The sequence below is a fragment of the Varroa destructor genome, unplaced genomic scaffold (assembly GCF_002443255.2).
Source record: "Varroa destructor unplaced genomic scaffold, Vdes_3.0 BEIS01000003.1, whole genome shotgun sequence".
Classification (NCBI taxonomy): Eukaryota; Metazoa; Arthropoda; class Arachnida; order Mesostigmata; family Varroidae; genus Varroa; species Varroa destructor.
Window position 1 is genome coordinate 55670398 of NW_019211456.1, and position 24621 is coordinate 55695018.

Genomic DNA, 24621 nt, shown 5'->3' on the forward strand with positions numbered 1-24621 from the left:
GTTTGGCTAGCGCTGAATTATTTTGCTGCGGCGGATCGGCTGGGGGCCAACGGTAAAGCTATCGTGATGTGCGAGGGGCCTGCTTCTAGTGCACCCGCATCGCATGCATCCACATGTCTCCCACGAGCTAATCAACGTCGAACATCGTCGTCTATTTTGCGTAGCTGTTGTTGGCGAGCTGCGAATTCATCGACCCCAATAACTCCCTATGCACAGATATGGACAGGCTTTACCTAGAAAATGTAAATAACTTATATAACACGTATACTAAACAAATTACAATAATAATAGTAAACACATGTAGTGTCTTGCGCAGGTAAAACAAATACATGTGGTGTCTTGCACAGGCAAAAAACAAATACAATATTTACTGAAGTGCAATAGCCTTCGCTGCTCTTTATTTCCGAGCTTTTTCAATTAATTTATTAATTCAGTCAACAAGTTTAATGTACATCTCCGGTAAGTCGTAATTGGTGGACTGAGCCAGTGTCACCGTAAATGGGAGTAAGTACATATTTGCAGAGATATATTAAATAATAAATGGTCCTTCTCGGTTTTGCTGGTTCAGTAGTTTCTCATCACTCGCAGGAGTAATGCTTTAAGCCTCAGAATTAGGCTAAACGGTTCGGCTAGCTGTTACTCATGTCCGCAAAAATCACGGTGGGGTTACATTGTAAAGAGTAACATCTCACACATAAGCGACGCGATAATTTTTAGTCAATACGATGCCTTAAAGAATATTCTGCTTCCTAAACATAATATAATGAAGACCAATAGGTCCTACTTCCATAAGCTTCCGTTCTAGAAATTTCACATTAGGGTCCGTGAAACTATAATTACTAGAAGCAGTAAATCCAGGTCGTGGAATACTCAGTTAATCAAAGTTCCTTCAGTAATGAATTATTGATCGGAAAAAAATAGGAAGCGTATGTTACACCGGGGCAGTTCGTTTGTGCCATCTCACTAACGCTTGTCATTCTTGTACTGTCTAAAGTATTTAGCGCCATTACCCCCTCCACTTGTTTGCTTTTTTTAACATTAATTGGATCTACTTGTCCGCATGGCCATTCATTGCTTATATATATAATTGTTTTAATATGTCTTACCCTTATTAGAATTCGCTATTATTACTACAATTATCATTAATAAATCATTAATGTCTTCAACAGCAGCTACAACTTGATCAAATGCTGCTAAAGCTACCAGGAATAGAATCAACAGTAAATCTTACATTTATCTACACTTAAGTCTAAAGAAATAGAATATGAATTTGCAATGAGAATAATAACAAGCCATATTACTGAAGTTACGAAATCTCTAACAAAATTTTTTTGCCTAAACCCGCTTTACAACATCAAAATGTCCGTGTCGTTCAAAGAAATCACTCTTGTTTTTGGATACTTTTTAAGATTTGACGTTGCAGGAGTCTCTTGTAGATGGGAGCTCAATTCCAACCGTACAGCTGGTATGGTGGAACCCCGTTCTAGTGTATCTAAAAAAAAGACAGCTCTTTTCCACATCATTGCTTGTTAAATATGATTCGACCAGGCGAGCTAGATGTGCCACAGATGTGTTCATATTTTTAATAGATCTCTAGTAATCCATAGCATCCTCCATGAAAGTTTCGAATTCTTTTTTATGGATGTATTTGCTGCCAGTAGCTGTTGAGGGCGAAACACCACGGCCTACATAATAGGCAGGTCGTCGGTAGCCCGTGCAGATGTTAATACGCGGCTGAACAAAGGCCCAGTATCCCTGGAAGTTAAAAAAAAAATGATTGTAATCACATGTACTGACCAGGAATTTTGACTGGATGAAGCGAATTAGTTCGCCGAAGCTTTGCTATCGTACAACGTTTAGCTTCTATTAAATATGTTTAACACAATTTGAGCAAATTTCGTTCCCACTACCTCCTATTGAAAAAAAGTCCATTAACATCGACCTAAAGATTTCTGCTACAGACCTAAAGATTCTGACAGATTCTGCTAAACATAACAATTCATTCAATATTTTTTTTTCTACCATGATTTTCCTTACATTGTTAAGATTTACATAATCATGTACATAATAAACACACCAACCTGGTTCTTATGTTCTTCCTGCACCCACTGAATGTGAGCGTTGGGGTACTTTTCGATCTCGGCCTTGATAAGATCAAAAGGGAACGGACACAATTGTTCTACACGTACTAGAGCTACATCAGAAACTTTGTCGGCATCGGCACGCGCTTTTTTCAAATCGTAGTATACCTTACCCGTGCAAAATAGTAACTTTTTCACAGACGAAGTGTTGTTCTCAGCTAATCCCTGGTCCGGAATAACTCGCTTGAATTCTGTCCCTTCGATCATATCGTCAAAACTGCTCTTAGCCTCGGGATGACGTAAAAGGCTCTTCGGAGTAAAGACAATTAGTGGCTTACGAAAAGGCAGCATGATTTGTCGCCGCAATACATGAAAATAGTTTGCCGGTGTTGTACAATTTACAACAATCATGTTACAATCATAGAGTTGCTTCATGAAGAACTCGGCATTAGCAGCGTCGTCGGGGAAGTGATCAGGTTCTTCGGAGCAGAGCTGAAGGAAACGTTCAGGACGGGCTGAAGAATGCTCTGGTCCCATTCCTTCCATGCCGTGGGGCAACATCATGACAAGCCCCGATTGACGTACCCACTTGGCCTGGCCGGATGACACGAACTGATCAATAATGCATTGAGCTGTGTTCATAAAATCGCCAAATTGTGCCTCCCACATGACAAGGGCGTTCGGGTTCGTCATGGAGAAGCCCAATTCGAAGCCGAGGATGCCATATTCAGACAGAGACGAGTTGCACACAGTGTATGGAGCTTGGTCCGGCCACAGGTGGCATAGTGGCCTGAAAATAATGTTCAGGTACGCCCATGCATGAATTAGGCAAGTTTATTCATAACACTATGCAGTATGTACACAACACCTGTCACTTCTGCTGCTGCATACCTGTATGTAGTCTTGTCCTGTGTTTGATGGTGGAGCACGTGGTGACGGTGTGAGAAGGTTCCTCGTTCCACATCTTGACCAGAAAGACGGACGTGAATGCCTTGTTTAAGAAGTGAGCCAAACGCCAGGGCTTCGCCTAAAGCCCAGTCGACCGTTCGTTGTTCTACCATGTCCAAACGCGCTTTCAGAATACGCTTGATGCCAGGGTGAATAGCAAAATTGCCTGCAATATGGGAGGTTACAATAATTATTTGATCTCGATTAACATTGTTAACGAATACCTAACATTGAATCCAACATTAAACACCAAATCAAATATCGAACAATCCAGTTTAAATAATGGCTCCACAACTCGTGTTTAAGTTTGTAAAAAGCAGATAGTGATCATTATGAAGCAGCTGAACAGGGCAAATAAGTAATGTGTCTATTTGAGTATACAATGCGCTACCTGGTGGAGGTGAAGAAAACACGGATCCAATGTGCTTGAGAACAGCTTCGGAGACACCGCTTGGATCGCAAACAAGAGGTGAACGATCGCCGAAAAAGCCGCTCCAAGGTGAATCTAGCCAGTCACGGTTGCGCGTTTGTGTTTCTTTTTGAGCATTCGTATAGGCCTATTGACACCAAAATGAAAAGTCTAGTTTTTAAACCCCTTGCTTCGTTTCCAATAATATTATACACTTGCATTATGTAAAATATACTAAACAGCTAAGTCCGTCCGAAATACAAAGCAATGTTATAGATGAAAATCCGTTTTTATGTTTGCCCTCACCTCCTGAAGTATGGCCTCATATCTATGCTTTTCTTCCTCAAGGACGCTTTCCGTAACGACGCCTTCGTCAACGAGCTTCTTAGTGTACAAGTCGAGCGTACCCTTATGTTTGCGAATCTTTTGATACATGAGCGGTTGGGTAAACATTGGTTCGTCCACTTCGTTATGGCCATTACGTCTATAACACACAAGATCAATGACACAGTCCTTTTCGAATTTCGCACGCCATTCAGCAGCCACATTGCACACATGCATCACAGCTTCGGGATCATCAGCGTTAACATGAAACACGGGTGCATTCACAACGCGGGCAACGTCTGTACAGTACGGCGAAGAGCGGGACGAACGGGGGTCGGTCGTAAATCCGATTTGGTTGTTGACAACAATATGGATGGTACCATGGGTACGGTAATCAGGAAGTTCCGACATGTGCATCGTCTCGTATACGATACCCTGACCCGAAAAAGCTGCGTCTCCATGGAGTACCATGGACATTACCTTTTTGCCCTGCGTGTCACCTCGATAAAACTGTTCAGCGCGAGTCTTGCCCAACACAACTGGATCAACCGCTTCCAAGTGTGATGGATTGGCTACAACCGACATTTTCATATTGCGGTTCGATTGACGATTGAGTCGCTCGTGACTCATGCCCAAGTGATACTTGACGTCTCCGGAACCCTCGTCGGCTGGTGTGAGAGATGAGAACTGTGTGAAAATAATTTCGAGCGGTTTACGGCATACATTGGCCAGAACATTAAGGCGGCCACGATGCGGCATTCCCATAACGATAGAATCGACTCCGAGTTCCGAGGAACGGTCAATAACGGTTTTCATAGCCGGAATCAGTACCTCGCAGCCTTCAAGACCGAAACGCTTTTCAGACACCCACTTCTTAGCAAGAAACTCTTCAAACTTCGTCGACCGCAGCAGACGTTTCATTAGAAGTTTCTTTTTGTCAGCGTTCAGGTTCATCACACCTGGAAACGACACCCACGGTTATAGGCTCATTATACTGTAGACAATAACAAACATATGGGCCCGCATTCCCAGAAGAATGAAAAATATCAGTGATTATGGAAAAGAAACTCACATTTAAAATATGCGCCAAACGGACGAAGTTTTAGCTAAGAAGCGGCAAACCGATTCATCATACCGGCTTTTATTGTACCTCAACTAAATTATTCGTATTAATTTGTTGCTCGAAGAGGCACGTCACGTCCACCGCTAACGCGTTCCGCTTCCAAATAAAGCCGCATGTAATAATCCGATTACATTACACTAAAAGCAATCTAGGCTCATTTAATTGCTATTTGTTGTAATGCCTTTTTAATATCAAATAACCTTGACTCTCTAGGGCTTCTGGAGTGGATCTGAAGTATCTGTATAGACTTTAATGATTAACCTTACAGGAAATGCCATGTAGGCTGGTTTGCCTCAAACTGTTTCTTTTATGGTCTATCCGTGCAATACATACGACCAAGTTCTAACCGTACTAACCAGGAGTTTCAAACTTCTCACGGATCCAATTACACTGATCCAGATCGTTAATAAACATATACTCGACACCGATAGATCCGCAATAGACATTTTCCAGCCGACGCAAAATTTCACGAAGCGGTAGTACCCCTTCACTTCCGCCAATGTACGTTGTAGAAGGTAACTTAAACATGCGGTCCATGTCTTTATCGTCTGAAATATTGTAACACCGAAAGTAAAGTATATAAGTACTGGATCCGAAAACTATCGTATACTACAGGTACCTTTTCTACACCAAATAATGTTTAATCAATGACAAATTTTCAAACAAACGCAGCCACTAAGGAAACAATTTTAGAAAAACAAAAGATATTAAGAAAAATAAATGTAAGGAAAAAGCTCTCTTCCTTATTACTCAGTAATTTAGCTGTTTAGTTACTAATGGTAACTAACTATGTTTGGCAGCTAATAATACAATCGGTGACTTTTGGACGACACCACAGGAGAAACTAAGATTTATTTAAATTTCGTTCATGCTGTGAGCACAAGAATCAGTGTAATGGATACTCTAGAAGCCAAGCGAGTCTAAAGAAAATAGAGCAGCTAACATGTTTATTACTAAAAATCTGGGCGGTTTTTATCTTTATCGAAACTTCTGGACTTCGAAATTTTCGGAATTACGATTTTTCGAATCGAGAGGAATCGAGAAGATTTTCGGAATCTTGCCAGATGTCATTCTCCTCGTCTGTGATATTAGTTTCGTTTTTATACGCTTTCATTAAGGAGATGCGCCGCCATTGCCCGGTTTAAGCAAAGCCTCGATCTTGTGCAAGACTGACAAACAAAATGTTCTTGAATTTAAGAGTAAAAATGCTCGATTCAACAAGGAAATAATTGTTGGGATTGCTCAATTCTAAGAAAAAAACTGACGATTGAACAGTGCAAGCATGTATAAATTAAGACACTGGTATCTAGAGGAATATAGATATCAGTACAGAAGAAACCCCCACAAGCAATTGAAAAACAATCAGCTGAGCATTTTCTGGTGTGAACATTAGACCGGCTTGAAACCACGTACCGAAGTTGGCCTTGTAGCGTCCCACATCTCCAGAGGTACGTTCCAATCTGCTGATACCAAGCGGGTCGAGGTTTGCATAGAAGTGACCCCTGATCTAATCATCTCAAGCAAGCATGGCCCGAGAATAGTGTTACGTAGTGGTAACATAGCAGAAAGCGCAATTTTCAAATTTAGGTGAAAATCAGAACAGCCGTAAATATAAAAAATGAGCATGTCTCAGCATTGGATGCAAACCGGTCCCGATCCCCATTCCCAATACATAAAAAGCAATATAACAAAAATAGTGACGATTATTTTTATATATACGGGCACGGAGATGGCGAAAGCGTTAGTTTTAGTATTTGTTTGTTCATTGGATCAAGTTTTGCACCCGTTCGAACATCCCTCGTTCACATTATGAGTCCACACAAAGTCCGGTGATGCAATGAATTTAGCAATTAGATAAAGATAGTCAGTATTTCCGGGTTTGTTAGTAAGGGTCAAACGAGTCGAGCATTTTGAGTACAGGCGGATGTTAATTGCAGGAGGTATTTAAAAGTATTTGTTGAGCGGTGTAATAATAAAATCAATGATGATTAGTTCGGATTAAATGATAGTGGATGAGGTTGGTGTAGGCGGCGAAGTGCGATGCGATGCAGGTAGTTGGTAGATTTAATGAAGTTAGCCCCAAATCGAAGGCAACACGAAGAAGCCGCGTGTAAAAGAGACATTAAGCAAAACAACGGCAAAACACACACTGCGTTAGTAACAACATCAACTCGTCCTCTGTGTGGCCCTCGATTAGTGGGCCTAACGCCTACCTAGCTTATAACCACGAAGAACGCTCTCTGGTTCTTTAAGGCCGTTTGATCCTATGGGTGGTACCGGCAGGATGCCCAGTGGGTCGAGATTAGCAGCAAAGTGACCTCGTACCTAAATTAACACAGTAATCAACAACACAAATAATATTACAGTCATGATTAACTGATACTAACTGCACTAATCATTAAATGGCCCAGAAATGAAAACGCGCGGAAGATGCAAAAAACATTTCGCGCATGTCACCCTAAAGAATTTTTGGTAAAAGTGAGTATTTTATTTACATATGTGGTTACCTAAAAAGATATTTGTTATTCAGAAAATACACTTCGACCATGCGTTGCTGTGAAGCGGTCACAGCAGTCATAAATGGACGCTATTCCTATAATAAAATTTCTTTAAAAATTCGTATGTTTTAAATTGAGATTCAGTACACATCTGAAAACCGATGACGCTGGAGGATTAAGGGCCACAATTTGATTAAGAACACGCCACAATACTAAATTAATTGTTTGTTAAACTTTGTAAATCGGTGTATTGACCAGAAAGACGACAGTTTTTTTTATTTCCATTTAAACACGCATATGAGCCTCTAGGCAAAACTAACGAGTTTTGACTCACAAATACCTGGTATGAGCGAATGATAGCCTGCACAGAGAGATGGTCCTCGATATCGCGAGGAGCTGCTGGAACGACTCCGATCGAAGACGAGGGACCGACAGGTACCTGCTGAGGTGCAGCGGCAATGCCCATCGATACCAGTGTCGGAGGTGTTGTATAAGCTTGGCCAGGACCATGTCCTGCAGCAGCTGCTCGGAAGAAAACGTCCCATGACTAAATAGATAATGACGAAGAGAAAATATTAACAAAAGGACCAATTACTCAGTAAAGATTAGAGAAAAGCGAGTGTACATTAATATGGGGCGCCTTAAAACTCGCAGCAGAGTTTTTTTTTTGTCAAAAATATTCTGTGCAATAGAAGCATTGAACGCTGAGGCATTATTTTCTTAAAATGCAGAGAACTTCTGTGCTTTCATCTCGTCAAATAGTAATCAAGTAAAATATGACAACTGTCAAGCCATCATGATTGTATATATATTCTGTACACATATATACACGTATAGTTTCAGTCTTTGCATGGAACTAATGGTTTTCTTCACTAATGGGTTCTCTAAAGGCTATATCATTATAAGGACCATTTAGAATATATTGACGAAAGTTCAGCCGTAACTGCGCAGTATGCAGATATTCATAAGTTAATTCTAAAATAGTAATGAAACTGTGCCTTGAGGTTGATGATGTAAACTTAAGCCACACAAACGTGTCCCTGGCGCTTTACACTCTATTAGGGCTGCATAGATCCTTTGAAATACTATATACCTCACTGTTGACTCTTTTTCAGTAACACCAAGCGCCCAGTATAATGATATTTCAAACGTCTATTGCAATTATTGGAAAACTAAAAAAATTGCTACTTTTCTAACATAAAGCCTTATGGTTTCATGAGAAATATATTGCTTTTGACAACCTATATCATATTCTGAAAAATTTGTATAAAACCTTGTATAGAATAAAAGTAACAATTAGATGCATTTGAAGCACAATGACAACCTTTTTACACCAGTGGCATATGTTAGTGGTGTAGTTATTTTCCAAAAAACAAACACCGTAATAATAATAATTCGTAGAACGAGCCCACTAGATGCACCGAATGATTATATATTTGTTAAATATGGCTCTGAAAGAAAAAGTCAATATCTATTGAATCTGAATATCACGGATTTCCGATTTCCATAAAAATAATATTCAAAAATTCTAATAAATAATCATATACATATAGACATATCATTTATAGAAAAACGGTTCTTTTAATTTTTATTAACAGGGTTTTATTAAATTTGTGTGCACCACACTATAGGTTTACACGTTTCCTAGCTTCAGCAGGAAATAACCTGACACATCTTTCACATTCTGTTCGTTAAAGCCTCCTAATGCATTCATAACCAACCCAAATATCAGAATCCCAAGCCTTGTGTCCTTAAAAAAGATAGTTAATGTCACCGCATGCGATAAACACACCGGACAAAGGGAATTAACTCGAAAACATTTCGAATGGTTTCGGAGAGGTGTTTATCTAGATTGCAACCTAGCCGAAGCCTTTTGACTGAAACGGATTCCATAGTCTTCATATTATTGCAGCATGATACGGAGCGGCGTATGAGGATAAACATAACCCAACGGGTGTTAACCCCCAAAAGAAATTTTACCTCAACGCCGATAATGCGCCTTAGTGGGTCGGCGAATGTATTACATCACGTAATAATACAATGGCATTCTTCAGATAATATACCTATTATAGCGTGGCAAGCTTACGATGATGACAGCTATTTTCAGTTCGAGAGAATTTTTTTTAATTCTAGTGAAAAAACGTTTAATCCTTGTCTAACAATGATTCAACCGCTTTCAAACACCGCTTTCAACAGCTTTTAGAAACTATATAGACACGAAATGAAGATTTACGATACCACGCACAACAATTTGTGCTTGTGAAAATTAGACTGTGCTCAAAAGTCATCTGTATGTCGTATGTACGAATTTAATAAACCTACAATGTTTGCAAGTTGAGGGGCTAACAGTATAATATCACATTTCAGCTAAATCACACTTTCGCATCATCTCCGTCATAGCCATGTCCTGGGCCCACACTTAAAGCACCGTATTTTGTTGAAGGTTGTGGAGCCTCCTGCCCAGCGCTAAATCGCTTTTGACATAATGCCACAAATTTTTGATCGAATTCAAGTCGAATGAATTTCTAGGCCATGACAGAACCTTGACACCTTACCTAACCGTAGCGATAATCACTTCAAAGACACTTCATCACAACAATGGTTCTACCCAAAATCTCAAAATGCGACCGATTTGGAAAACACCTTTGCGCGCACTTGGTTTAAGGCTTTTCGCCCGTTCACTGTAGCTTAAGGAACGCAATACGATTGCAGGGTGCTTATGGACTAACTCCGCACTCTGTGTCAGTCTAGGTACTAGAATTCTACTCTTACACGGCTCTTTTCGAAGTTTAAGCACAGCTGTAACAACAATCTTTGAGACCAGATCAGTTCATGGCCACACGTTATCGATTAGAGAGCTAGAGTCATTTATAAAAACAAAAAAAATCTAAAATCATAACTATTGTGATCATTTATGTTACTCCGTGGACAGAAGGACCCGAAATCTGAATAGTGCATAAAAGCTGGAATATTCACGCATATTGTGATGAACAGTATCGTCTACCGTGTCTAGGCATTTGATTGTTGAGTTGACTGATATAGCATGATTAAAAATATTACTATACGTACACAGAACGTGGAAGAGAGAACCAATCCCGCGTATAAAGGTAGCAGTTACGTACTTAAATCCTTGTAATGCATGCATCGACAAAAGCCTTCACTGGCGAAAATATTCATCTTTTCGTTGCGGTTCTAAATGATCCGACAATATTTTACCGTTCTTCTAGCCATAACTATGCGCAGCTTGTTTGAAATATACAAATCAAAATGTTCACGGGAGATAACGAGACAACAGAATAGCCAGGTTATCGTAGATGGAAATAAATCATTGTGTAAGGTCTACTATGTTAGCTAATGGAAATCTACGCTGATACAACTGAAAAAATTGAAAACCCCAAAAATGTTATATCGTCAAAGCTACAATCATAGTAGTTAAATAATTAAATAATTCGCTATTTCTACTATAATTTATCTTCATTTCAAGCGTCAATAAATTTTATATGCTTTTAAAATCGCTTTGCGAATGGTTGAAGGAACCAAAATATTACTGCCAGTCTGCAAATGCCAACCGATGTTCTCAGATTTTCACTTTAATAAACTAGAAAAAAAATAACTCCGTAATAATTAATATGTTATGAAAACATGTGCGATTTCTCACAAATCTGAAAACGCGTGAGTTAAAGTAATTCAGTGCTATTCAAATTGCACTTGAATCAAATATACCGCGAACGTTCTGTATCTTCATGGAAATATCGTTTCACAGTCAAGTTTATAGATCATAAAACACATTTCGTTATAGAACGTCGCCCTCCTACAGCGTTTTTCATTTGACAATGCAGCATCTCTTCTTCAATATGGCGGAATAAAATGTTTGGTGTAAATATTGCGTTGCTTTTTAAACAAATTGACTTATGTTCTAAAATTTCTAGAACTTGACGAAACGTTAGAGCTGCACGACTTTTCTGTTTGTCGATACTCTACAGATCAATTTCAGTATTCTTTTTATTAGATCTAGATTTTATTTTCTGCACTCATTGAGTCGAAAATTTAATAAATAGCGAGTTCAACTTATTTGATTGATCGCATCCGTAGAGTAGTAGACGTTTCGACGCATAACACTGAGTGCGACATTATCAGATTATCAAATCATTTATTTTAACTGTAACGCTAGGATGAAAAATTATCTGATGTTTAGAAAATACAGGTGGGAATGACCGATAACCGAGGCTATAGGGGCCACTTGACTTCTTCGGGTACACCGTTAACCCTCATTGAAGTGCTGTTTACGTACTACAGGTATACTCAGTTTCATGTGCTAGCCGGATAATAACTAGTTTTACAAGAGGGTAAGCGAAGGTGGGTGTATATAAAAATACTGAAATGACCGTCTACTACAGTTTACATAGTTTTTGCTGGCAAAAGTCTTATTTTTCGTACTTTTCTTCCAGACTTACTTGACTTCGTACAATTTACGCTGCCCAAGCAACTAACAAATTCACCACTTTTGACTTCGTCTCCTTCGAACCTAACTAGTAGCATTAGAAGATGCCAAGGAACCAGGCCTACAACAAAATGTTACAGATAACCTGGTTCTGCTCGCCAAAGGAACGTTCCATTTCACTGAAAGTTTGCACTCCTTACGTGCTCCATGGTCACGAAAATTATAGTTCGTATCTACTTCAGTCGACGATTCTTACATACGTTACCTAGCAACATATATAGACCCTATAGCTGTTTACCATTCTATGCCATATATCGTGGCGGCCCCCAAAGTTGCCAGGCTGTTGATTTTGTTCGGCCCAGAGCGGCTGTTTTGATCGGCTACCCTATGCATTACTATAGCCGTGCCACCAACTGGCTGACTAACCTGGCAATGACTTTGCTGGCGCTAATGTCAACAGCTGCAGGCATGCTTACCACTACCACTACCATCATTATGCCCTTCCGGCTAGAGCAAAAACAGAGCAAATAAGCTCTTACACAGAAAACAGTAAGCCCCCTGGCCTATGTATTTGTTGATGTATGTATGTCTACACCACCAGAAACAAAACTTATTATTTCCAACCAACGTCAACCGCACGAAAAGAAGGACTATGGATTTGTGTGATTAACAGAAGTCGCGATGTGCTTATTAGTATTCATATAAAAATAAATAACAATTATTAAGCGTATGTAGGGAGTTACTTAGTGTGCACTTCATGAGATTGCTCGCACTGAATGCAAAGAAACCGTACAAGAATTGAGAGAAAAATAACGAAAGCTTTGAAAGCATTCCATGCTAAATGTTACTAACACTCACCTTATGCACAGAGTTTGGATCAGATTTCCAAGCGCGGAACATTTCCTCAACGTACACTCCACTGCTGCCATTTAGAAATGGTTCTTGAGCAGCACGGGTCTGATAACTAGCCAGCTGTTGATAACTACCACTTGACTGTCGTGGCAGATGGTATCCAAATCGGTCCCGATTCAGGCCTACTGCTAACGTAGATGGTCCGCAGGAGGCGCGGGGACTTCGGCCAAGAGAAGCCGCCCGTAACGCTGGATTCAGTGTCCGCATGACGGTGCGGGCCCGCTCCATACCGCCACTAAGTATACGGAGTGCCAAGCAAGAACTGCACACCACTAAATAGTTCAATAGATTTCAGTTGAAGTCGCAGATGGCTACAGAAGCACTTCTATTTTGGTCTCGATTTCGTTTCCTACTGGCTTTACACGTTTGTCCTAACGCCACCTGCACCTAACCAACTGATTAACTAGCTGGCCACGGAATACTGGTACTCTCTTTTACTACGTGTTGAGAGATGGTGCACTCGCTTCAGTCTGTTATTATCCTTAAACTAACCTTGAGGGGTCAGAATGGCTAAAAAACGAAATTTTGTCCTACTTTATGGTTGTTCAGAAGCCAGCGTTCTTTATCCGTGGTTAAGCCAGATCGTCGCTGCTCTTGGCCTGCCTGTACTGCTCGCTTCTCGTAGCAGGTCTCTTGCCTTGTGTATGACCCCGACCAAGTCTTGTGCCGGACCGGTCGGAATGCCCGCCCGGTTCCATTGATTAAAGCTTAACGCGCAGAACTCGGTACCGCTATATGACATGTACACTTTAAGTTCAACGGTGTTGATATCTTTTTTTAGTGGCGTATCTGTATATGGGCGCTCCTTACATATAATACATACAGGATAGTGTTAAAATATTTATATAGGATAAAAGGTGCTTGACATATCAGTTATCAAGTTTTTACTATATAGCGGTGTATATATATTTTGTATATATATATATACACCGCAATTCTGCGACAATGAAAACGTCTTACAATTTAATAAAATGAGCAGCTTATTTCGCCCTGTATTTATACTCGTTTCTTAAAAATATTGTACATATTTATGCGTCCTGCATTCTAAATAATCTCTACTACATTATTTCAGTGGACTATTATTATTAGCTCTGTTTATGTCTGGTGTTCTACTGTGGTGCCTAATACTAAATGATACGAAAGGAAAAATACTTTAAAGGATATTAGGTCAATTTAAAACTAAAATTTAACCTGAATGTCCACCAACAGATTTTAGCCCCATATTAGATGTATTAGAACGATTTAAACTATTTTAGATATCTACGTGAAAAACAAATACACTAACGATCGCACATAGGTTTAACTCTTATATATATATATATATACGTAGTAACGTTTTCTTTCTATAAAAGTAGTAAATCGCGAAGGAGTCGTTTCCAGCTAAATGCCCTGGGGACCAGATTTGTCTTTGCTAGTAGTGCTATAAGCTCAGTATTATGGATGTTATTAAGGTACTTGTAATCCATATACATTATAACATTACCGTTAACTAAACAAATTTAGGTGTGTAATTAACTACACAATCATGTGTATAGAGTGTATCATATAGAGAGGAGCAGAACCTCATTGACCCATAAAACCCTTCATTATATATATAACCAAGGCCATCGATCTAAACTTTTGCCTATGCTTCCTTTTTACGACAGTATATAAAAAGAAATAATAATAAAACCATATATTTAGGCGATTTTTTGCATATTTTAAAACTGTCATGCTTATTCAATATAAAAAGCGTCCAGTTTCAATTCAGGACCTAAATCGCTCACAGGCCCATTTCAGATAGTCTTGGTTTGAATTCAAATGATAATGAGGAAGCATTTCATTATGGCTCCAAGTTTGCTTACATTATTCTAGAAACAATTTCCATTCGGTAACAGCACTTTAGATAAACGGTAAGAAATCAATAGGAAAACTCCCTATTAAGTTCGACCACGCTTTATACTTTATATATATATATATATATATATATATATGTATATATATAGCCAAGTGAATTTTTCAAACTATTAATTTTTCAGCCATCCACCGACCTCCTTTTATGGTCCGAAATCATAACCTGGTTTACAGACCTAGATAACTTATAATATCCATTATCGGCATAGCAGTTGTGTCTATATTTAGACGAGCAAAAGATGTCTATTAAAGCTTTGCCAAGACGTCCCAGGGGTATTTCCTTTAATAAGCAAATAATTATATTAGTTAGCATTAATTTTGTACATACTCGTACTACATCAATTTTTTTTTTAAAAACAAACAATTATTATATTTTACTACGTGGTTTCAAGCAACATTTTATAAATGGTGCATACTTTATAGAGCATAACAAATACGCACAGGCGCATATGGTACACATACATGCAGACGTCTTTATGACAGTTTTTTAAGTTGTAACAGAGATTCGGGAGGAGAAAATGCGAGAAATAAAAATAAAAGATCATTTATTTAAAATTAAGGCCGAACCAGTTTGGGACAAATCTTTTTAGCTCATTTTAGTGTTGTAATGGGTTTATTTAGCAAAAGTCTTTACCCTCGTTCGTCATAAATTGGCAACTAGCTTCCCAAAAAAAGATACCTAAGCTGAAAGACATGATTCTCTATCGGTACCCCGCACAATTGTTCAAAATTTGAGCAAAACACAGCAAGCAAACAGGAAGGTAAAAATGTTTTTAGCTTAGAGGACAAGGATTATAGATAACTGCTAGGAGCCATGTTACAAAACAAAAATTGCAACCATAACATATCTGCAGCACAAAATTGTTGTGCATTGGTTTCAAAACATAACAACTTTTATTAACGTTAGTTGTCTATCTTAAATCATATACACGTAGAAATGTGTATACAGTGTTAACCATAATCTTTTTTTATTCATAATGTTGCATAACCTATTTCACTATATGTATATCTTTACGGACAAACATAACTACCTTCAAAAATCAATACATTAATTTTGTGTTGTGACTCAGTGATAATCACAGATTGGTATCGAAACTATCAAAAATATTCTTCATCGTCTACCACTGACGGTAATTAGAATTCCACTGGGCTTGTCTTGGCACTGATAGAAAAGCCGAGCCTTTGTAGTCTGTGACTGAAGGTGTAGGTACAGACCTACGCTCATTACCTTTCCAGCGATAATGGTCTTCAGAGATAAAGTCGCCGCAACGTGCGCCTGTCAGATAGGCGTATGCCATCGAGTGACCTTGGGGCAGCGCATGAGCAATGCTTGTGTCGGCTACTCTCAATCCTTCAACGTCATAAACGCGACATCGACCATCTACGACAACATCTTGATCGGCTCGGCGGTTGCAACCCATTTTCGTTGTACCAGCGTAGTGAAAATTGGCATGCGTCGTGTACATGACTAGACAGCGGAAATATTCAAGGGTGCCAAACGCGTGCTCTTTGCATTTAGGGAATGGCCGTTCGTACAGCTCAATAGCATGTTGAGCAAAAGGAGGGGAACGTAACATCTCTGCTATTTTCATAGCTCCGACGGCCAGCGTGTCGAGGTCAGACCTTTCACTGAAGTAGTTGAAGTACACGTAAGGATTATCAGCCACTGAAGTCGAATTTAGTTCTACAAACCCGCGTGACTTCTGGTGCATCTGATACACGTTTACGGTCAAGAAGTTTTCATTCTTCAGAGGACCAAGGTACTCTTCCTTAATTTTAGGATCAACTGCCAACCAAGGCCCTCCAAAGCCTTTTGACCCGGAAAGGGTATATTCTACATCAGAAAAATTGTTCTTCAAAATTTCATCATCCAGTGGTCTGTTCATATCGACTCGATCTAATTGGCGGTACGCCACTCCAACCATATTTACGGAAGAGGAAAGGAGAGACCCATTGGGGCCTCGGAAATACGCCTCAATGTCTTCGCAGGTATTATTTGGCAGCCATGTCTCTGGCACGTTTTTGACGTAAAATGATGAAATGCCAGGATGATTGTGCAGATTGCGGCCAACGCCTGGTAGATCTACGATGGCTTTAATGCCCTTTGACTGTAGATGCTTTGCAGGACCTGAAAAACATTAACAGAATGAAAAATACTTTAAAGTTAGTTACTAATTAACAATGGGCATAATAGTGTCAGCATTGCAGCCGAGTGCAGTAACTCGAACGGTAAAGCCCTTCTAGATGATATTTAAAATCAAGTGATTTTTTACATGTTGAACAAAGTACATGCCGCAATGATATACAATAGCTTTTTAGTTGTAAGTATCCCCGTTTCCCGCTTACGTTTCGTAGAGGTATTTTCAATTCATTTCATTCAATATATATGCCTATTTATTTAAATAGAAAGTTTGTTTGAAGTAAAGATGTCCTCTACTAATCGTTTTTTTGGCCTCATATATTCGTCCAAAAGTACAATTTAACTTGGTTTTTGTATTTCTGGTCCAAAATATAACTAAGTAGGAATTCATATTAGCCCTATATACATCTTCCTTTTATTCAACTAAGTTGTTTGGCCCAATTCTAGAGATAAGAAAAATCTATTAAACAGCATTTACCAATTCCTGAGACCATCATCAATTGGGGGGTCTTAAGAGCTCCAGCAGTGAGAATAACCTCTTTCTTAGCTCGATACGTTTTTCCGCCTTCACCCGTTGTGGCGTCAGCCGTTTCGACACCTACAACTCGAGGAACTATTCCAGACTGATTTATGACTAGCTTTGTGGCAAGTGTATTTAGTTTAATATGCATCTGGTTGCGACGTGCCTGGAAAAATGGTGTGACGAATGCTGTGACAGCAGAATACCGTATTCCGTGACAAAATGCTGCTTGAAAATGGTACCCCTTGCCGTGACATGTGCCATCATGTGGGTCAGCATATTGCATGCCTTGCAGTTCTAGCGTGTCTTTCCAGGCATGGTAGCCAGCAGTCTCGCCATTATCTAATAGAAGCGAATTCACACAGATGGTGCCCTTCTTTCCATGGTGCCCATTATTCCTAATGCTCTGCAAATGGTTGGGTGTGGCAAAGCAATTAGTAGTTATCACTTTTGATTATCGGACAGGCGGGGTCAGCTAAGAAGCCGCCTCTTGTTAATTACGAAACGAGCGAAAATAGTCCTTTTCATTGATTATTATTACTATTTTCAATCAAACGCTATTTATTCCGCAAATAGTTCGCACTACCTGTACTATTATTTATCGTACATATACATAAAAGAAATGCACTACAAGAACAGACACTTCAAACGTTTAGAAGGAGATTTATGTAAAGAAGAAGCGAGTATCTTACTGGGTCCTGGTTGTTTTCATCGTGTTTAAAGGCCTTGAGAACCTCTTTGTAATTCCACCCTTTGCACTGCGTCTCGGGTTCGATTCGGTCGTAGTCGGCTGCGCAACCCCTTTGGAATGCTGCCCCATTAAAAGTTGATCCACCACCCAGCACTTTAGCTGATGATAACAAGTACAAACGAAATATTTCAATTGATTTTAGATTTCTCAGATAATTTTCAAGTACTTTTAAATCAATTTTTACTAGATAATCACTTATAAAGTTTTACGCAGTTTCATAATGCGAGGTAATTTGTAGGTGATGGCCGATCGAACGATATTTAAGGCAGGGTGAGAAATAGTGGAATGAACTACCAGTAGGTAAGATAGAAGACAAGACTATCTACCAACTCTCTCACGTTAATATTCTGAACTCTATATAGTATGTTAGCATTAGGCCATCCAGTTGTTTTTGTCGTCCTAAATATAATCAATCCCATTGTTCGTATCTGGCTAGCCATTGTTTTTCAAAGTTATTCGCTGTTTGGTACTATAAGAACTTAGTAAGCTCGAAGTAAATAAAGTACGGTCGATGTCAGAAGTCGAAGTATCATCGAATCATTTTTCAAGTATGGACTCTCTGACAGCATTCAGTTATGCCGCATAGCGAAACGAACAGTCAAATGTTTCACAATGACAGGCTCAATTCAACCAAATTTAAACGCAGATATGGGGTGAAGCAGATTTGGCAGACTAAATATGTCAAACAGGTTACATCACGATTCCGCGTAAAAAACATTTATTATAGACAAAAAAAACGTAATGACATAATTTCTTACTTCAGTGCTTTTGGATTGTAGCAGCCATATGTATGCTGGGATATGTGCATGGTCTCTACTAATACTACGAATGTTTTTATGTCTAGAACACACGACACATTAATTGAAATAATGTTTTTTTTTCTTATAAGAAGTTAAGAAGATTTTGCAAAGCTGGGGGTAACCGTATCCGTTTAGCGCAAACGTCTCAATAGCAGCGTGTACAAGCGACAATAGGCCCAAGTAGTTCTGGTCCCGTGTATATAGGTTCTTTACAATTTTTGAATACAAGTTCAAAGCTTAGTTAGTACATAATAGTTATCAATTCCAGAAATCAATAACCACTTTCTAGTAAAATAATGCATCCAAGATATCGTTAGCAAGCCTTAATGAATAATAAGATAAAAGCAAAGAAGTCAGTTTCAACCAATAGTTCATGGTTTTTGAAGTAAAATTAGCGCATTTTTTTTTTAAATTAATATAAACATGAATTCCTTTTTGCTATTTACTGTGGTAGCCACATTCGTCTGTAAGAAACTGGCATATGGACATGAGCTGCACAAGACACGGATTTTACATGCCCGTAAACAAGGGTGCAAAAAAACTGTTTCTGGGCAGGGGACTTATCGACAGATTTCTTACACCCATATATTTTAAGTTCTTTATTTGAGAATTTTCATTCTACACCTGTCTAAATGTATCTGTCTTCTTAGACAGATACATTTACAAGAGAGCCAATGTCATGAGGATGAGAGTAAAGAAAAATATGTAAATGTAGAGGACTTTTGCACTATTTAGTTATATTTTTTCAAACTGTTGCGAGACTGTTGTTCTGCTTACTATATATAGCGAATTGTTGAGATTGGTGTTTCTACAAATTTGAGTGGGCTATTTGTCGCCACGGGCGTGCTTTCACTTGTTATTCTTGGTACTATTATAGAAAAAAATAATTTCTTTTTAAAAGAAAACAACTATATCAACATTGTTAAGGCATAAGGTTTGCCTTTTAAATATCAGCAAAGACTAGCCATTGTCCAATGTCTACGCGCTGAAGGAAACCTTCGTCAGGATTTGTTGGCCAAAATCAACAGTCCATCGGTTCCCAGACGGCTTCTGAAGTATCCGAGGAAGATGCCTACGAGCCGACGCGGAAGACCCTCATAAAAAAATTGTCAAAAGAACCAGACACTCATGAAAATAGTACGAACATGTGTGTATACTGGTATTTCAAGCCGTAATTTAAGGGCTATTTTGTAAAGATACGCCTGTCTTCTCAGGACCTCAGTTCTTACATGATTAATGTCAGACCAGTACGCATGACTGATCCGGTACATGCAAGTTTAAGAAATCCTGTACTTTCAAAGATATTAGTAAAATAGATTATTATAGTCAATTATACTCCCTGAAGATGCAAGAAGTCAAAAGAGGTCCTTGCTGTACTATTTTTCTGTCTAAAACAATTTTCGGCATGAACCATCTAGCTGTTCTCGACTTCCCTCAGATGAAAAAACTCTTGTTGCAAAAATTAACCAGATGAGGCATCGCTGATCGGTCAATTATTTAAAATACTTTTCCATTTTGACTAAAGTTATATTTCTTCTGTATCATGTCACGTCCAATGTGAATTATTTCACTGAGGATCAACACGAAGCGCGCACAAGAACAACATTAACTCTATAACTAGATTTTGAACCTAGCTTGAAGGCATGGCTTTTGAAAGGCTTAACAACTTTTAATGAAATTTGTCTACCAGATGCAAGGTATAACAAATGATGTGCTAGTGCGTTTAATTGATTTAAGAAAATACATAAGTATTTTAATATAAGAGCAAAAACAACCCCAAGCAATATAAAAAGACCTGGCTTTGGTCATAAAAAACGCAAACGTTCAAGAAAACTTCGTCGATGAATATTTTTTTTTATTACTGCGTGAAGTAGCCTTGCAAGGAATCAACCTAAATAAATAAAGTACAATGCATCAAAAGGTAGTCCTTTAGTCCATACACAAGTGTACAGATAATACGTAGATCGATTCAGGTTGGTAATCTGTAAGCTTACCAAGTGTACTTTACGACTGAAACCAGCTCCCATTTGGTTGAACATTTTCTCGTATTGTATTACCTTGTTGTTCAAATAATGTCATAATATCTACGAACCCTATAAAGCATAACATTTTAGTGCTTCAGTATTTCATACGTTTTTTTTTTTTCATTCTTAGCAACAAATTCAGTCTGAACTGGGACGACCTTTTCAATATGATCAGAGACCTTGCGTTGCATTCGCTTTTGTGCTATTATCCTGTCAACAGTTTTGTCTATCAGGCTTTGTCGTGGAGTATAGTCAATTATCGAACACAAATGTAGTTGCCTCGGTTCCGATCAGTTAACGGAAGTATTACAATTGACTGGCGTAAAACTTGACAACATACATTTGAGGAATACTAAATTTTAACAACTAAAACTACTCGTCGGATATCCTAGAATGAAAAAAAAAACTAAAAAGCTTGCAAAATAACTTCAACTAGAACTTGAAATCCATAAAAAATGCGTTTATACGAGTTATATCTGAGAAAGCTGATAACAAACGATATGTCCCAAACTCCTTAGATTCTCAAAACAAACCTACCTCCAAAAACGGTGGGGCTGCTAGACAAGCCAAGGTTATGAAGTCCGTTTGACTTGTGAGGGAACCACCACATCACATTATCGTAGCCAGGCGATCCTGTCCGTCTATAGAAAAGTGGCACATCTGTCCAGAGTGGAGGGTTGCCCCCGGCTTCGATAAGAAGAACTCGATAGGATTGGCCACATAGCGTTTCATTTGTAAGCTTTTCGAACAGACGACAACCAGCTGGACCTCCGCCCACTATTATGAAGTCATATTCCTAATTTAGAAAAGCGATAGTTTATATTAATACAGTTCCTGCACAGCACACCTAGTGTATTCACTATAATAGATTAATGTTATGTATTTAAGACGAATTATGGGGTTTGGCTACTTTTGCGGGAAACTTCTGATTGGAACCGCGTCATAGGGATGGTCCGGACTGTTAAAGGAACACATAGAGGCGGGTCTACACGAAAATGCGTACTCGATATAAAAAGCCTGAATTATACATTCTACCGCTAATAGGATATCCTTTTTTTCATTTTTAGTTTTCATGTATTAGATTAAAGCTTTCTCGAATTGAAAGTCGGGAAATTAACGTTAAGGAGCACGTACGTTTATGTTCTAGGGAAAAGCAAACATTTGTATGGAAACAATGTATCGTTCATACTGTGCAATGTAACATAATATACTGAGCGAGGTATTCGTTATTGTAAATAATTTCTATTTAATTTATAGAAAGAAATATAGCAAGTTCCTTCAAGTAATTCTATCATGTTTCTTATCTGCGAAACATCAGCAAGCAAGATATTTACTACACATGGTTCGAATATTGATGTAATGAGTTTGAGGATAAATGTCGGACTGGTGCTGATAAATCAGGATAATACTGACGTAAAGTATATTAATGTTTCGTAAATAGAAAATACAGAGTAAATTATTTTGTATATGTAAAATACAAAAAAAATTGGAACAATGACTATACGTAGCTGTACGAGCTATTTTGACCATCAACCATTCTGTAAATCACTGCTAAATCGAAATTGCCTGAATAAAATCATTACGTCTATTTCCATGAAAGCATAAGCTTTCTAAATAGGTTCACTGCTTCTTTCACTGTAATTATCGATAAGGTTGATTGATAGACAGATGCATACAAAAGATTCTCGATTTACGAGTTCTCTGATTAATTAAAATTGTTTGAGCTATGGAAACTAAAATTATGCTAAGGAAATAACGATTCGAGCGAGTGTTTAGCACCTCAAGAAGTTCGTCCTCAGGAGTGTTGTAGTCGAAACCTGAAGCGCCTCCTTGGGCTTGACGTATTACAAGCAGCGCCCCGGTGAGCACGAACAATGTGAAGAAATACGCGCGATTCATTACGTTCTGACACGGTCACAGTTACGTCTTCACACAACTTATTTTGCCGCGCCTGGCACGATCCCAACTTCTCACAACTCTCACCTGTTGGCACTCGGTCCGTACGACGCCCCAACCGGACTGCCGATTTCTTCAGTTACCTCCACTTTTAATACTCTACCCAGGGCAGTACGCGGTCTTATCGCTTAACTTGTAGCGCCCTCTTGCGGCCCCTCCAAGCAACACTGTAGGCAATGATGAATCGTAAGAATAAATGACTTGTTGATTGTTGGATTATATCGTCTCATATTTAAAGCAGTTTAATCTAACTATATTTGCAATGATGATGATAATAACAGTTATTATTAGTATTATTATTTGTCTAAAAAAAATATAATGCAGCCTGTCCTGACTTTCAATTACTTAATAAGGTGCCTATTTTTTACATTCGCTACGATGTAACACAAATGAATATTCGTTTAATAGATAAAAAACTGATTTACTAGGTATTGTTTTTTATTTATTTATTTTTATTTTTACACAATGAGCGTGAAGTCCTGCGTGAGCATTCAGTTTTTGGATTGCGTGTTTTAACGAAAATCCATCGTCTCCGGGCGTACGGTCTATATATCTAATTATACTACTAAACATAACGACTAAATATACAATAAAGCTCGTTATTTAGGCCAGAATGATGCGTAATAACCTAAGACTACCTGAAGCACTCCACCAAAATGTACTGCAGGGGGACTATACTGCTGAGATGTATGTTAGTTGAAGCTTGCTGGAACTATCACAGGGGCGATTTGCGAGGTGGTAGTTATCATCCTCTTACTAAGCTGCTACTGACACAATTCCAGTATGCGCCTGGTACAGATGGTATGATATAATAATAACACGGTCGAATATTACTGCAAGGCAAATGTTATTATTTTATTATGTGTGCTCTGGTTCTTAAAGCGGACTGGCAATTCTATCTTTCAGTGTTGAGATATAACCACAGGTCGCAAGCTAGCAGTTGTTATTATTTTTGCCGGGTAGAATGGTTGAGTCGGTGGTGCGCCCTGTATACTGCATCAGTTTAATGTTGTCGTAAAACTTATTCATACCAAGGCGTAAATGAATTTCTCGTATGGAAAATGTCATTGATTACTTATTTTCTTTGATACGGTAGCGGCGGCGACCGTAACTCTGTGCAAAGGGTACTGACTCTTACCCATAGTAAAATAATGCTTGTATGGTAATAAAGCTTGTATGGTAATGACGACAATCGTGACCGTAACAACAACAAGGCACGGTAAGTAGTTCGTGCAGCGGCTACGACAATGAACGACACGTTTTGCACAGCTTATCATCAAGTAGAAGCAGAGGCATTGTAGATCTATTTGTACATTTCCGAACATTGGTGGCCAATGATATGGCCTCGTTGGTTGAGTATTGTACAGTGCTGAAAAATGCGACTGCGAAGATCTTCAGACTAAGTAGAAAAAAATGTTCGCTTCAATTGAACCCCTTTTGAGAAGGCCTAGTGCATGTCGTTGAGGAGTATCAGGCTCAGCAGTGGTTGGTCTCATTGTGACATGCACAATGATATGAATCGTACTGGCTAGACTAGTAGTACTACACCTGAAAATTACTATAAATAGCATGTGTAAAAATGGTTAGTATCGGTAGCTTTTTTATTGACTAACCCAGTAGTAGTCTAATTTTTCGATCTCTTTTTTGAGTTGTTCAGAAGCAATTAAGTGGTGGAAAAATTTGAGTAACTCTTAGAAAGCATTAGCATTAGTAGACAAAATTTACGAAACTCTCACATCAAACCTTGGGCTATCCGTGATTATTAGCTGATCGATTGTTACCAGAAAACAATAAGTTTAGA

At 38.7% G+C, this 24621-nt stretch overlaps 2 protein-coding genes across 3 annotated transcripts; both read right to left on the reverse strand.

Moving 5' to 3' along the window:
• Positions 1-366: 366 nt before the first annotated feature.
• Ogdh (oxoglutarate dehydrogenase Nc73EF) lies at positions 367-13417 on the reverse strand. Of its 2 annotated transcripts, none has more exons than XM_022796929.2 (9): positions 12683-13417; positions 7724-7930; positions 6299-6392; positions 5242-5433; positions 3745-4721; positions 3421-3586; positions 2973-3195; positions 2082-2871; positions 367-1755 (listed from the first exon to the last, which is right to left on the reverse strand). In XM_022796929.2, the coding sequence occupies exons 1-9, from the start codon at positions 12962-12964 to the stop codon at positions 1594-1596; spliced, it is 3093 nt and encodes a 1030-aa protein (XP_022652664.1). In that variant the 5' UTR covers positions 12965-13417; the 3' UTR covers positions 367-1593. The 2 variants fall into 2 exon arrangements, with proteins under 2 accessions (XP_022652664.1, XP_022652663.1); XM_022796928.2 differs by lacking the exon at positions 6299-6392 and adding an exon at positions 7099-7210 and having other exon boundaries at positions 12683-13416.
• Positions 13418-15157: 1740 nt separating this feature from the next.
• LOC111246769 (glucose dehydrogenase [FAD, quinone]-like) lies at positions 15158-22932 on the reverse strand. Its single transcript, XM_022796931.2, has 5 exons — positions 22644-22932; positions 21402-21660; positions 17982-18139; positions 17248-17695; positions 15158-16757 (listed from the first exon to the last, which is right to left on the reverse strand). The coding sequence occupies exons 1-5, from the start codon at positions 22761-22763 to the stop codon at positions 15748-15750; spliced, it is 1995 nt and encodes a 664-aa protein (XP_022652666.1). The 5' UTR covers positions 22764-22932; the 3' UTR covers positions 15158-15747.
• Between the last annotated feature and the right edge of the window lie 1689 nt (positions 22933-24621).

Bases quoted from the DNA above. Each gene is read 5' to 3' on its own strand.
- LOC111246769 (XM_022796931.2), bottom strand. From the start codon at position 22,763: ATGAATCGCGCGTATTTCTTCACATTGTTCGTGCTCACCGGGGCGCTG. The intron at 18,140-21,401 runs GTAGGTTTGTTT...TGTTATCATCAG, and splicing joins CAGCCCCACCGTTTTTGGAG to CTAAAGTGCTGGGTGGTGGA. The intron at 16,758-17,247 runs GTAAATGCTGTT...AATGTTTTTCAG, and splicing joins GATGATGGTCTCAGGAATTG to GTCCTGCAAAGCATCTACAG.
- Ogdh (XM_022796928.2), bottom strand. From the start codon at position 12,964: ATGGAGCGGGCCCGCACCGTCATGCGGACACTGAATCCAGCGTTACGG. The intron at 4,722-5,241 runs GTTAGTACGGTT...TGTCGTTTCCAG, and splicing joins TGAGAAGTTTGAAACTCCTG to GTGTGATGAACCTGAACGCT. The intron at 1,756-2,081 runs GTTGGTGTGTTT...TTTAACTTCCAG, and splicing joins AGGAAGAACATAAGAACCAG to GGATACTGGGCCTTTGTTCA.